The following is a 16,343-nucleotide window of genomic DNA, read 5'->3' as shown; positions in this document are numbered from 1 at the left end:
GAAGTAATTTCAGTTCAAGTCGACGCCGTTCTGCTGGAATTTAGAGAAACCATTAGTGAATTATATGGAATAAAAACGCCTAGGAGCCAAGTTAAGTGTGACAGTGTAGACGAGCTATTTATATTCGGCGTGTGCTTGTGCAAATACTTAATTTTGTCATCTCGGTTACAGCTTGTGACCGGCATTCTACGGAAGTCGTCTTAGAATTGAACGTCTCAAGATGGATAATTCCGCTACCACCGACAACATCATTTCATCGAGGGACACCTGTTGCAGAGCCTCCATGGAGCTGTAAAATGTGAGGCGTATCTGGTAATTGGAAGGAGTCTGACCGGAGGAGTATGCTGGAATAACTGACTGTCGACGGGAATCGAACTACATCAAAAACTTGAGTACCTTTTTAATTTACTTTATCTGTCTTACCTTTTGTACAACTAGAGGTCTTTCTTCTTAAGTCGTAGATCTATTAGTTTGCTGTAGTTAGAAATATTTCATTTTTCCACTTCTTAAGGTGTCGTGGTAGACTAGGTACGTGTGAATGAAATTTTGGAATCTATTAGAGTAGACATGTAGGTTGTCTTTGAATGATTTCCCATGCTTAAGGAGCTTTATATTTAATAATCACTGACCACACGATAAATCTACTTTCCTTGTAATGTTGAAAGTTACTGGATGGAAATTTACGTGTACATTTTGAGTGAATAGGGTCGAACCTAGTGTCTTTCAAGATCACTTGTTGCATTTATGATGAAGTCGTCTAATTTTACGATATTCCATGAGGATCAGTAGATGTAATAATCACTTAAATAATAATAATATTAACTAAAGATCGGGTAAAACAGAAGTAAACGCTCGTGAGCCATAAAATTACTGTAGTGTCCTTATATGTGAGATTGAATGTGCTCTGTTCATGAAGGGTCTGGAATATGACCAATCCTGCGGGATACTTGTTGTATAATTGTGCAGTTGATGAATTAATGATGATATTTGACTTATTCTTGTGTATTGGGAGCGCAAGATAGATTATAATTATTGGAGCACGTGTTGCGAGTGTATTTCACAGGTAGGAAATAAAAGTAATACAAGTAAGGCTCACGCTTGCGGTAATTTCAACCTGTAGCCCAAATGATGGTAGTGCTTATGGATTTTACTAGAATCTTCCATTATAATTTCATGAGTTAGATGAACTTACATTGATATGTGAAATGTGTTTCTACCAAGTGATACCCAGGACTTCGATCACTAGCCACTATAAATGAAGGATAATTTCAGTACACGGATTATTTCTGCTAGACATTACGCGTTCCGACCACCAATAAAAATCATGCATAAACTTGCCAAAACAGGATTCGATGTAAATAATGTACATAAAAACGTGTTTCCCTAGTGTGAATGTGTGTGTGTATGTAAATTGTATATTTCTCTTGTGTCATGTTGGTTTCATTTGATTTTGATCTGGTCACGCACTCGCTGTGACGCAGATTACACTCATCGTTGTGTGTTGCCTTAAGAAATAATTTTCATGCCCTTAAGGGAAAGTTTGATTAAGTTAAGTCGAGGAAGACTAGGAAGAATTTATTTTCTTAATTAGCGAGATTTAAAAGGAAAGATCATCTCGTTATTTTATGAAGGCACTCGATTTGTAAATAAAATTTATTTAACTAGCTCACACGTTGGTAATGTAAATTTCTAAAATTTGGAAAATATTGAGATTAATTTGAATAGAAATGAAATACAAAGATCAGAGGTAGAAATTTGTTAGCCGCATGATTAATTGGAGTTATGGTGAAAATAAGTTATTAATAATTAATTCAAAATAATTATTCTGAAATGCTAATGACGATCATTAGGTAAATAATGCAGTGTAAAATTAATAAGAACACGATCGTGTGACAATGAAACATGGGCTAATTAAATGATGAGAAATAATAATAATAATAATAATAATAATAATAATAATAATAATAATCAGAATAATAATTAATTAATTTTGAGAATTTTGAAATCAATTTTCATTTTCTACTGAAGTTCAGGTTGGTGTCATTGATTATTGTTAAATACTGTAAATGACAAATTCAGTTAGGTACATCTTAAAACCACGTGTTGAGACTACTTTGAATTGGTAAAGCTTTGAACACATTTATTGTAAAACCCTCGTTAGCAAGACAGCTGTTTATGATTTTATGAAGTTCTATGGTAACTTATTTAATTCTTTCAGCCAAATATTTTGATTTGAAAAGGCAAGAGGCCTAATTTTTCTTTGGTTTCATTACAGCACAGTAAGGCTGGAGATTAAGAACACGTGTCACTCTAAATCGAGGAAGAAATGCAATATTATGAAAGTTCTATTCTGTAAAAAAAAAAAAATATCAGCAAGAATATTTCCTTTGTTTGTTTGCTTATGTGAATAAATGTCAGAGTGTTGTTTTAACATTTCTTTTCATCCTGCTTGGTCATCAATCCTTAACAACCCTTAAATGCCTCTAGAAAGTGATAGCCAACGATCGAACGGTCCACCTTGGGATCTCTCGCTTGACGGCTTGGGCTTAGCTCGGGAAAAATGGGGGCAATACAGACCATCCTACAGAGTGTTTTCCCACTGATCTGACCAGCACTGACCCCTGCACAGTCACTGTGAGAAGTAAGAACATCTGGATCACCTCAGTGGATAGAGACCATACAGATCATCCCACAGAGTGTTTTCCCACTGATCTGACCAGCACTAACCCCTGCACAGTCACTGTGACAGGTAAGAACATCCTGGATCACCTCAGTGGATAGAGACCATACAGATCATCCTACAGAGTGTTTTCCCACTGATCTGACCAGCACTGAACCCTGCACAGTCACTGTGAGAAGTAAGAACATCTGGATCACCTCAGTGGATAGAGACCATACAGATCATCCCACAGAGTGTTTTCCCACTGATCTGACCAGCACTGAACCCTGCACAGTCACTGTGAGAAGTAAGAACAACTGGATCACCTCAGTGGATAGAGACCATACAGACCATCCTACAGAGTGTTTTCCCACTGATCTGACCAGCACTGAACCCTGCACAGTCACTGTGGCAGGTAAGAACAACTGGATCACCTCAGTGGATAGAGATCATCCTACAGAGTGTTTTCCCACTGATCTGACCAGCACTAACCCCTGCACAGTCACTGTGACAGGTAGGAACAACTGGATCACCTCAGTGGATAGAGATCATCCTACTGAGTGTTTTCCCACTGATCTGACCAGCACTAACCCCTGCACAGTCACTGTGGCAGGTAAGAACAACTGGATCACCTCAGTGGATAGAGATCATCCTACAGAGTGTTTTCCCACTGATCTGACCAGCACTAACCCCTGCACAGTCACTGTGGCAGGTAAGAACAACTGGATCACCTCAGTGGATAGAGATCATCCTACAGAGTGTTTTCCCACTGATCTGACCAGCACTAACCCCTGCACAGTCACTGTGGCAGGTAAGAACAACTGGATCACCTCAGTGGATAGAGACCATACAGATCATCCCACAGAGTGTTTTCCCACTGATCTGACCAGCACTAACCCCTGCACAGTCACTGTGAGAAGTAAGAACATCTGGATCACCTCAGTGGATAGAGACCATACAGATCATCCCACAGAGTGTTTTCCCACTGATCTGACCAGCACTAACCCCTGCACAGTCACTGTGGCAGGTAAGAACAACTGGATCACCTCAGTGGATAGAGATCATCCCACAGAGTGTTTTCCCACTGATCTGACCAGCACTAACCCCTGCACAGTCACTGTGACAGGTAGGAACAACTGGATCACCTCAATGGATAGAGATCATCCCACAGAGTGTTTTCCCACTGATCTGACCAGCACTAACCCCTGCACAGTCACTGTGACAGGTAGGAACATCTGGATCACCTCAGTGGATAGAGATCATCCCACAGAGTGTTTTCCCACTGATCTGACCAGCACTAACCCCTGCACAGTCACTGTGACAGGTAGGAACAACTGGATCACCTCAATGGATAGAGATCATCCCACAGAGTGTTTTCCCACTGATCTGACCAGCACTAACCCCTGCACAGTCACTGTGACAAGTAAGAACAACAGGATCGCCTCAGTGGATAGAGATCATCCCACGGAGTGTTTTCCCACTGATCTGACCAGCACTAACCCCTGTACAGTCACTGTGACAAGTAAGAACAACAGGATCGCCTCAGTGGATAGAGATCATCCCACTGAGTGTTTTCCCACTGATCTGACCAGCACTAACCCCTGTACAGTCACTGTGACAAGTAAGAACAACAGGATCGCCTCAGTGACCTCAGATCTGGACAGAGACAATATGTAGGACAGATCATCCTACCGTAGATTGCTAAGATCCAGAAAGAATTAGAGAAAAAATGGTAATCGACCGGATTGTTTTGCAACTTCTGTTTAGATTGTGAGGGTAAGGAAAGGATATGATAAATGGAGTGTCTCCAGAGGAGCAGTTTGTGAGAGACTGGTAGAAAGATGTTAGAAAAGAACTAGTAAAAATGGTAAAAGCATACAAGAGGATGGTAGCAGAATATAACTTCAAGCTTTTTGGGCTGTTATTGAGACCTGATGAGTGACAACATAAGAAGAGGGTGAAATAAAGTAATACAAAAAGAATTTAGTGATAAAATAGGGAAAGTAGCAATCTTAACTAAGGTATTACAGATTAGGAGAAGGAAGAGAGCGGAACCAGTATTAAGATGGATGGAGCAGAGGCAGTGGAACACAAAGATGGCAAGTTAGTATAATGTAATATGACAACGATATGTCAAACAAAGGAGGGCACGACAAGAATAATGAATATCTCTCGTACTCACCTGGAATGTGTAGAGTGATGGTCATGAAGTTTTGACTTGATACAGCTGAACTTTCTCCTCTGCTTATGACGAGACTCCTCCGAGTGACCAGTATCCGAGCTACTACTCTCCTCCTCCTCCTCGTTGTCATCCTCAGACGTCGACAGGTGTGTCGGCACGTCCTTGAAGGCGTCCGTGGGAACCGGTACATCCGTGGCCGACGGCTGCCGACTCGGATCTCGACGCAGCAATCGGCACATCTTGACCATTTCTGCAGCAGTGGCTAGGTTCAAATAACTACCATAACTAACCAGCACTGGAATGGGTTTAACTCCAGGCATTGGCTGAACCCAAAGAATAGTAAATTAAAACATGAACTTCTTCCTCTTTCATGCATGAAGGTAGAATTGATACCTTTGCACACATCAAACCCATCATCCATCAGCAGCTTTTACCTACATCACACACAATGAACTCCAAGGATCTGTTCATAAGGCCCATGCCTCCTACAATTTGTTTATTTAGCGAAACCGACTCTGTGGCCACGAGCTTTAAGGGCGTCAAGTCTACACAGTCTGCGACTTTGATTGGCCAGTTCAAGTACCGTTTTCATCATCTCCAGCAGGGTAGGACAGGAGGTGGTATACAATTCCCAATCACTAGATTGCGAGCCAGAAGGCTCGATTCAATTCCAAATGTCTCTGTAGAGTTCATATGGGGTGAGAGATTATGATGGTGTTGATGGGGATGTTAAGCCTTGAGCACACCCCTTTGTGTTATTCGACACAAGTAGGCTATGTGCTGACACCGAATTTCACCCACTCCCTACATCATCATCATACCACAGACAGAGCCGCAGGTCACCCGTGTCCGTCAAATAGAAATACCTGCACCAGGCGAGTCCAGCACTAAAAGCTACACAATAAACAAACAAATAAATAAATAAATAAATAAATAAATAAATAAATAAATAAATAAATAAATAAATAAATAAATAAATAAATAAATAAATAAATAAATAAATAAATAAATAAATAAATAAATAAATAAATAAATAAATAAATAAATTTATCTATTGTGTGGCATTTATAGAACCTGGTGTAGAACAGAGAAGTTCCAATGAAATGGAAAGAAATAAGGTACCCCTATATTAACTTACGCATCAGAGACTTGCAAGAAATGAGAGTATAATTCAGCCCAGTGCGATGAAGTTCTTGAGGAGTAAGGAGAGACAGTAAGTGTTGAGATCAGAAAAGAAATAGGGGTAGAAAAACTGAATGCTAACTTGAGATGGTTTGGACATGATATGTGGATGGAGGAGGGAAGGATACCAAAACAAGGCTAAGATACAAGGAAAGAACTGTCCAGAACAGTATAAGAAAAAGAAGACTGGACTGGAATACAATTACTAAAGAGGAGGGGTGAAAGGAGAGGGAACACCCCGATCTGGCAGGAACTTAAAAAGGGGAAATAAAAATTATGATGATGATGGCTTTTTAACCTGGGAGCGTCCAAGGCCAGGTATGCTCGGTGCAGGTCTTTCAATTTGGCGCCATGCCTGGGTGAGATGAGTTGATGATCAAATAGGGAGAGGGTAAAAGCATCTTACTGTCAAATAACACAAAGGGATCTTCTCTATCTGCCAGCCAACACTCCACAGGAACACTGCTGTGAAGTTGGGAATTGTATCCAGGCTCTTGGTATGAAATTTAGCGATTAGAAATTGTATGATGTGGATGTTGATTCCCATAGGGAACCTAAAATATTTGTCCTGAATGAGTAAATTTATAATACCAATATAATGGGCCGTTATTGGACATTATAAATTTTCCAGCTAACTCATTCTTGGTTGCCTGCATTTCGCCCTCGCGTGCTAAGTTAGGCTCGTCAGTTGGGACTTAGCACACCACCCAAGACACAAGGCTAGTGCATACCGTGGAGGCCACTGCATAGGCTACTTGAAGCCACCAGCAGTGCCAGTGCCAATGTCCAATAACGGCCCATTATATTGGTATTATAGAAATTGTATAGCAGCAACTCTTCTACCATGCCGGCCAACATTCTTCCACCAACGGGACTCGAACCAGCTAACCACAGATTCAGACCATATACATTTTACGCTATAATGATCACTGCCATGAGGCAACGAGAAACTGGCATATTAGAACACTTCAAATACTACCTGACTGAGCTGGCTATAGTACTCAATACTCAGAGAGGTGCTTTGCCTGTATAAGGTTGTAGATTAACTTGACAGGTATTTCTACGAGGAAGTACTTCTGTTAACAGACTAACTGTAAACAAAAGTTAAAAGAACCTAATTATATGTTTAAGAGATTAATTTTGAAAATGAGGGGGGAAAAATATTACACACAGGAATTTTTTTTAAAAAAGGAAGGCCAAAAGTGACACTAATAAATCAAAAGTTCTGCTAGGAATTACCCCAACCATGAACTCCCTTTCAGAACCACATATCATCCTAGTCTCTACAAAATCATCCATATTTGAAAATTGGCCTTCATTCTTCTCTCATCCTTCCCAAAAAAAGCTCCACAGACGCACTGAGGTGCTCACCAGACCTTAAAAACATTCTCAGCTCTATTTGCCATTTGCTGGTCTCATCTAACACATGGGTGACGGGCCCGACAGTATTTCCTTGATCGTTGCTACAATATGGTTAAATGCAACTTAAAAGCTTTCCAGTCTGTCAAATACACAATTGCAATATAAATGATAACACTATAACATACCTGTAAAAGAAAAATCCACAGGTATGTTGTAGTGTTAAAAAACTAACAAAATTAAACTTTTTTTTTTAACAGGTTTGTGTGTTTGACAGAGTGGAAAGCTTTAAGTTGATACAAGAAAATATGACTTCCTTGTTAATAAAGCTACAATATGGTGTAGTCAAGGAATATAGCTTCTTCCTTGAAACCTTGACCTTCAGTGCACCTGTCAACATGGTGTGGGGCATCAGCTGCTACCAGGTACCTATGTTTTTGATGAGGCGATAGTGAATTGGCTGTGAGTGTTTTGGAAAGTAATCTTGGTCTCATGTGTTGGAGTAAATACCGTGAAAGGTATCACAGCATATAGATATACTAAGTACATGTTCCAAGTTCCAACAGTTTCGAGTACAGCAGTGTAATTTTGTCCTTCCAGGCTTGAACTATCCAGTCAACAGGGGTGTAGTAGCCTGTCACCAATGTGTTTAAGTGTAACAGTTTGGGAACACCCTGGGTATGGTTCACCACAATCATCTCACCCTGCAGCCAAACAAGAGCACACAGAGTCTGTCCTAGCTCATCTACCTTCAATGCAATTTGAAAAAATATTCCAAAGAAGAAGACTGAAGAAGTTAAAGACAAAGTGAAGAGAGGACCTAAGGAGCCATATAGAAAAAACATACAACAAAATTCTGATAGTGTCTGAGAATACGAATGGTAATATAATAGTACATTATACAACAAGCCTATATTGGCAACAATTAAGACATGAGTATGTTTGTAAAACAAGCAAAGCAAGTTTTATAATTTCCATTAATATTTAAATAAGTTTTGACAGTACCACCTTTTCAATACAACATTTTATGCAATGTGAGTTACATTACAAGTTACTTTAAAATGGTACTAGCTTCGACCTCGTTCAAGGTCATCATCATCAGCCAACAACTCAAATTATACAAAACATCAAACAGACCAAAAACAATGTACACGTACAATAATGTTAAATAAAACATGTGAGAATTAAAAGTTGAGCAGATTTTGGTTACTCTAGTGTAACCTTGCAAAGTTAAAACTGAAAATGAGAAACGGAAAAGGCATTTCTAGTGAAATGTTCTTGATGGAGAAGGATCTTAAAGCTTGTGTTGCATTTATAATAAAGATCTAATGACCAAGTGACATAGTACGGTAAATGTCATATAAGATTCAGTTGTGCACAAGAAAGTTGAATACAGTATAATGATGTCGTTGAAATAGGTTACATAGAGATTCTTCATGCAGTGGGCGAATGCTGCGCTTGAAGGTCAGATTAGTTCAGAGGCCTAGGTGGTACAGACTCGCAGTTCAATACGGAACGAGTTTGACCTGATGAATAATAAAAGCCGAAATTAGTGCGAGGACTTCTGAGAAACAAGGGGCTGGAAAAACAGCATAATATATGTGACTCACGTTGCGCAGTGGTGTGAAGAGCCTAGTTAGGAAGACATGACAGAGTAGGAGGGAATGAGAAGTAAATGAGGAGGAGGAGTAAGACGAAAGAAAGGAGCAGGGAAGGGAGAGGGGAGGAAGGAGGGGCTAACTTAAGGAGTGAGGGAATGGGGTGGTTGTTGCGGGAAGGTACCGTGAATGGAACGAAAGATCAGGCTCATATATGTTGGCTTAACATTTCTGATTATGTTAATGAGAAGGTCAAATAAAATATTAGGTTTCTCTGAAATGTCATTAAGATTATAGTTTGAATTGTAATACTGATCTAAATGTATGTAACATTTGTTATGTTTAGAAGGGGTCCTTTATTTATTATCTTAAGGATTTTCATATTCTGTACTATGTCGGTAATTTGCCGAGAATTTGTTGTGTCTCAGGGCATTTACATGTTCCTAATATCTTGTGTTGAAACTCCTCCCAGTCTGTCCTACATACAAAAAATTACAATTATTACATTTGATTCTGTAAACTGTTAGACTTGTTCAATGTTGTAGAGTTATGTAAGATTTCTGTGTTCTTGTTGTTAGTTTTAAAAGCTATTTTTAGATTGTGTTTAAGTGAAAGTAGAAAATGAGAAGGAGTTAGGCTTTTCTTTCTTTAAAGTAGTCAAAGGGCGATGTTTGTATTTGTTAATTATTCTTTCTATGAAAAAGCTACTGTAACCACTGGATTTTGCAACTATGCGAATAGTGTTCAGTTCATTTTTTAGGTCTTTTTTAGACATAGGCATGTTGAAGGCTCGGTGAAGGTAGCTAGTTTGTGAGCCTGAGGGTGTATAGAGTATTGGCGGATTGTAGAAGCTGTTTGCGTGGGTTTTCTGCAAATCTTGAGAAAGTTAAAAAGGTTGGATGTCCGATAATGGTTAGATCTAAAAAAAAATTTTTTTTGGATCATTTTCGGATTCAAGCGTGAACTTGATGTATGGATCGATGTTGTTGAGGCCGAGAAGAGTGGAATCTACGTCTGTTGGTTTTTCATCCATGGTTACTAGAGTATCGTCTGCATATCTCGCCCAAAAGAGAATATTGGAGAAATTTTTGTTGTCAATTTTAGTATACTCTAAAATATCTAGGTAAATCTCCGCAAAATGCCCGAGTCTGACGAAACCATTGCCAAACCATCTTGCTGGTAGATGATGTTGTCAAAAGTAAAGAAGTAATTGTTTACAACTAATTTTAAAATGGACATGAAATCCTGAATTTCTAATTTGCTTAAATTGGTGGATTTATTTAAATTATTGTTGATGATAGCAAATAGTTTAGATGTCTGTATGCTGGGATACATGTTCACAATATCAAGAGAATGGAGAGAGTGATTGGGTTGAATACTGAACTCTTAGTGTATCTATTAGTTCTATAGTGTAGATTTATTGGATTTAAAAAATGGTAATTTTCCTTTAAAAACTTTTGGATGAATTAGGAAGCTTTGTATTGTGCCCGTCCTAGTCAGTCATCGAACACGAGACACCCCAGGGGTGCTCAGTTCGGTGGCTGTAGGCTTATAAAATAAATGAATGTGGCAGGATTATCATAAGGTTCATCAAATGAGTGCGTTCCAAGTAGAAAACAAATATGACACTTTTATTCAATTAAATGCAGTATTGGCCATCCTGAAATCTATGATTATGATTATGATCGTTACGTTAAGGAATTTAATCTGGCTCTTGATGTAACAAACCTAGGCACACACACAAATGGGGTGGTACACGGCAGTTGTTTCCCTGACATTCTAACAGAGTATTTACATTATAAAATTTTTTTTTTGTCGTCAAAGTTATTAAGTTATTTGTTTAAAGTTGAATTGAAAATTTTCATTCAGAAAAATGAGGTCTGGGCCAAGCCTTCATCGATAATCTGGAAAAAATGCAGTAATTGTAAGAACGAATTTAGTAAAGAAATAACCAAGATTCAAAAAAGTTAACACTTATGACAAAATAATAAAATTTACAGTCGTTATCTTAACGATGAAATGAAAAGTTGAATTTGCCTTGGTTTTCTCTAAGTTAATCCGAGACGTCGGATATACCTGTTCACGTCATCTCACATCTCCTTTCGTGAGAATTTATATTGAGCGTTAAGTATTTGACCAATGATTAAACTAAATAAAACGCCTCCTGGGCTTGCAAACGTAAGTAAATGGGGATAATACCATCCATGTGGAGATCCTATCCACTACCAATCGATAATATCAGTGTCACATGTTTCAGAATAGAACACATAAAAAAAAAAAATAACCCTCTAAATACTAATAAATCACTACTTCTACAGCTAACTACGGAAATTGGTGAGAAGACTGTGAGTACTAAGAAGAAAATATCTACATTATGTACATGTCGACGAGTGTCGATCAACCGTTTTACTCTCCTATTAACAAATTTATTGAGTTACAGCAAGATTGAGTTATCACATGAGGGTAAAAATTACATCAACGAATGAGCTGGTATAATCATGAATCAGACATTATTCAGATATTTCGTCGAAGACTTGTTCTTTAGACCTAAGGCCTTCTCGAACATTCATCTGTACCTTGAGATTGAAATTACTGGATTACTTGAGAAAATTTGGGATATTCCCACGAATTAAAAGTACATCGATAAACATGGACCTTCATTTTTTTTCATCTGAAGACACTAATATTAGGCTACACTGCATTTATCGCGAATAATCCATAAACACGTGAAAAGCTCAGTATTGCGAAGATTCATGCCAATTATTCCATATACTCTATACGTACAATATACCACAATGACGACTTTAACTTGTCGCATCTTAATCTCAAATATGTAGCCGTGAAATATCAGGACCTACCATCGTCCTACAAATACATAATATCCACTTAAAAGTGTCTCGATGATTAATTACATTCAATTAATTATCACATGCTTCCAATGCACATGTTCACATTAAATTCGCACATAGAATTCGGACTCAATATCCCGATGACACGTTGTCTCAGACACGAGGTACAAGTAGAAGTTCAAATACAAGGAAAATATAGAAAATACGGACGAAATATCCTGCCATTAAATCCATCAAACATAAACTAATTCATATTCGTGACGAAATTTACTCAATAAGCAAAGATGGTGTCGATAACACATGGATAACTCTGTCAGAACCTTCACTGTCAAATTCATGGCCACATGGTCATTAAATAATCACATGTGTCAGTTTTATGACGTATTCGAGCAAATAAACTGCCATAAAAAAGTGTCAAAATAGCTTACGAAGAAAAGAAAGAATAGAACAAAACTACATAGAACAGATATAAATGAGACGTAATCGACTTAACTTATAGATGAATCTTCATGTCTGGAAGTCTGGGTTCTCAATCAGCCATGCCAGGAAGAAAGAATCTGCATCCCGGCGCCGCCAACGATGGTCAAAGGTTTAGAACCTCATGGTGAAGCACTGGTAATCCATGAAGTGAGATTCCGTCCTCTTCTGGAATTTATTCACGTCCACGTCTTCCGCGTCCACTCGTAAGAAAGCTGAAACTTACACAAAATGTTTTAGAGTAGGCTCCAAGCACACACGTAACAGTATTCTGGAAATGACACGTACTTTAAGGGATTAATGTCTGCACATTCGACGTCTGATCACAGCACTGTTCTAAATTATATCCAATTTTCAGACGTGTAGAGCACAGGAGTGAAGCGACGTTCCACGCTGAGCGACTGAAGGTGATAGTCCAAGACACGCCAGAGGGTGTGTGAGAGCGAGTATTCGTATCACATGACTTAAATGTCATGTCTGGTGCACATACACGGAAGTAAAGTCAATTGAGGGGCTAAATTCTTCTACTGTACGAATCTACAACTTCATCACCATCTTAGCCACAAGGTCGTGCAAATTATTCCAAAATTTCAGTTTTTAATTTATATCCTCCAAATGTGCTATTCTTTTATCCAGTTTATTTTATTTTAGTCCTTGAGCCTTCCGTAATTATGCACGTCGCCACCAAAGATATTACAAATATTTCATTCATATCATTCCTCGCAAGTACCGGTGACACGCGCTGGCCTCCTTCTTCCAGTCACCAACCTTCATTTTTTTATTTTTATTCCGTTAGCCAGTCGGCCGCTCTCTACACAAAAAAACTCGTTCTCGCCCCTGCCAAGGTCGCGCGCACCCCATCTCGCCGACAAGCAGACACAAGCCGCACCAACACCTGTTCTCTCATTTGTGGCCTCACGGTCACATCCACCTCTTACTGGGACAAAAATTTTTAAGCAAGATTAAAAATTTTTATAATCGTATTCATTCCTTAAAATGTGGTCCGTATGCTGTCTACTTCACTGTTTAATTTTCCATGTTATTTATCTGTCAGTTGTCTGAACGGTAGTCATTCTGCACGGCACAAACTGGTATTTCTTCGATAGCCGACCTGGGTCTTTTCTTTTTTTTCTTTCTTCACTCTTCTGCTTTACGGTAGAGTCTTAGGTTCGAGGCATTGAATATAACTGTTCATAGGAGAGTAATGGTTTGATCTCTTCACATTGGAGTCTTTCTTCTGGCGCCCTGATTTTCAGGTTGATATTGTGGTGCCGAAGGATTTAATCTATCATCATGAGGTGAATTTCGATGTTGCTGGAACTGTGGGCTCTCGGCTCCCATCACATCTGGATCGGTGTCTTGATTATGAATGGCGTCCTTCCATTTTGAGCCTTTTTCAGTTTCCTTCCTTAATTCTTCAATGTACCTCATGCTTTCTCGATGACGGTCCTCCATTTCATCTCTGAAATTCCGGTAGTTACGATCTGAATAATATCTAGGTCTATCATAAGGCCTATTCCGTCTATAGTCCTGTGGTCGGTCCCGTGTCCTGTAATTTCCCCTTCTTCGGACGTTCTTCGGATCTTCCATCCTGTCCTCTCTGGGTCTCATTCTTCTCTCTTCCCATCGACGATCGTACGCTCTGGGATAGTTTTTGTACTCTTTAGGTCCACTCTGATTTCCGTTTTCAGGCATTGGAGGCGAATTCCGGTTTTTCGGAATGTCTATTACGTTGACCTGATAAGTATTGCTCCTTTGAGTTTTCGGTACTGTTGAGACATTCATGGTGTGGTCGAGCTGTCTGAGAATAGTCTCAGCCTGCACGGCGGTCTGAACATTAGCAGCAATGAGTAAGCGCTGTACTTCCACAGGAAACTGCTTTGTTATCGCCTGGACCAACTCATTTTCAGATGGTGGAGTGTCGAGGTCTTTCATTCGTCGTACTTGATTACAGAAGTAATTAGCGTACTGCGTTTGCCCATCTGTGGAATATTTTCGTGAATACAAATCCAACCGTAGTGCTTGTTGCAGATCCGCTCCCCAGTATCTCTGTAGGAATAAGCGCTTGAAACCTTCATAGTCTTCAAACGTATAACGGAAAGCATGGTACCAGTTGAGCACGTCTCCCTCTAAAAATTTCTCCGCTGTTCGCAGATGTTTTTCAGTAGGGATTTTCTGTTCACGAATATATTCATCAAGGTCCCTAATGAAATTTTTAGGCGTGACCCCGTTTAAGTTGTTGAATTTTCTAGGCCTGTCCTCGCTCATTCGGATAAAATTAATGATTTGAGGTACGCTTTGTGCCGGTGTAGTACTGGGATTTACTGTGGGTTGTTCAATGTGGGTAATATTTTGAGACGATTCAGCTATGGGCGATATTCCTTCTGTTACAGTAGATTTAGCCTGTACGACCTCTTCGACATTACTCTGTCGGTCCATTAATGATGTCACTAAGACCCTAGTGCTCCTATCCTGCAACTTCAAGAATCCTACTTCTTTTTCTAATTTTTGGAGGGCGTCCATATTTTCCTCCATCTTCTGTTTCCCGGACTTGACATCTCCGGCAAGATTAATAATTTGCTCGAGTATTTCCGACTTGTCTTTGTCAATCATGCTCTTGATATCATCGAACTGGAGTGAAATATCTTGTATCTCCATTTGGTTGACTGAGATACTATCCTTTACGGAACGGAGATCATCGTCGACCTTCTCTTTTATTTTCTTCAAGTCTTCTGCGACCTCTCCTCTAAGATTTTTCACTTGTTCTGACATCTCTTCTTGTGCCGTAGAAATCTCTACCTTTATAACATCTATCTCCTTCCTCACAGATTCAATGTTATTTCTGACTAGGACTACGTCACTCTGAAGAGCGGTGACCTTCCCGGTGATAACCTTATTATCCTCTTTAATCTGGCTCGTCAAAGTAACAACTTGTTCCAGGGTTTTTTTCTGATTTTCCCTGCACTCTAACACGATATTATCAATCCGACAACTAGTTTCCTCCAGTTTTGCATATAGTTCGTCACGACCTTTTTTCGCCTCTTCCTGTATCGCAGCACCCATAATGTTCATTTTTTGACTCAACCGTTCATTACTATCTTCCTGAATTTTCCTATTCTCGTCCTGTGCTCTCCTATTCTCTTCCTGTATTTTTCTGAATTCCTCTTTACTCTCTTCCTGCATTTTTCTGAATTCCTCTTTATTCTCCTCCTGTGCTCTCCTACTCTCTACTGTCATAGTCTCTAATAACTTCCTAATCTCCTCGAGATCCATTCTATTATTCATAAAGTGACCTGTGTTAGCAAACGCCGAAATGCAGAAACTTTCCCCCCAGACATGTTGATTGTGATAAGGCAAATTCAAGTTTCATGAAGAAAATTCCTAACCCTCATTTTTCCATGTGAAACACATAATCTTAAGTAAAATACTCTGAAAATTCCGCGTACTCTGTTAGAATTCTACCTAACTGGGATGGCATTAAATCTGAAATGAACCTGCCGAACCTTGAATAATTAATAATTTGAGCAAGTCAATTTAAACCACGTGGAGAAGCAATTAATCAAGTTCCACAATGGATTAAGCCACATTTTTAAGCCACAAATCGAGCCCCACGGATGGGAAAAGCCACTAAGATGTGCCCGTCCTAGTCAGTCATCGAACACGAGACACCCCAGGGGTGCTCAGTTCGGTGGCTGTAGGCTTATAAAATAAATGAATGTGGCAGGATTATCATAAGGTTCATCAAATGAGTGCGTTCCAAGTAGAAAACAAATATGACACTTTTATTCAATTAAATGCAGTATTGGCCATCCTGAAATCTATGATTATGATTATGATCGTTACGTTAAGGAATTTAATCTGGCTCTTGATGTAACAAACCTAGGCACACACACAAATGGGGTGGTACACGGCAGTTGTTTCCCTGACATTCTAACAGAGTATTTACATTATAAAATTTTTTTTTGTCGTCAAAGTTATTAAGTTATTTGTTTAAAGTTGAATTGAAAATTTTCATTCAGAAAAATGAGGTCTGGGCC

General features: G+C 39.1%; 1 protein-coding gene across 1 annotated transcript in view; it reads right to left on the bottom strand.

The window, feature by feature from the left end:
• Positions 1-16,343, bottom strand: part of LOC136886492 (SANT and BTB domain regulator of class switch recombination) — a 299,987-nt gene that overhangs the window by 75,709 nt on the left and 207,935 nt on the right. Inside the window, exon 10 of the mRNA XM_067159307.2 lies at positions 4,842-5,103. Within this exon, the coding sequence (XP_067015408.1) occupies positions 4,842-5,103 (262 nt within the window). The remainder of the gene's footprint in view (positions 1-4,841; positions 5,104-16,343) is intronic.

The sequence above is a fragment of the Anabrus simplex genome, chromosome X (genome assembly GCF_040414725.1).
Source record: "Anabrus simplex isolate iqAnaSimp1 chromosome X, ASM4041472v1, whole genome shotgun sequence".
NCBI lineage: Eukaryota > Metazoa > Arthropoda > Insecta > Orthoptera > Tettigoniidae > Anabrus > Anabrus simplex.
Note: the sequence above shows the minus strand (reverse complement) of the source record. Positions and strands in the feature narration are given on the sequence as shown.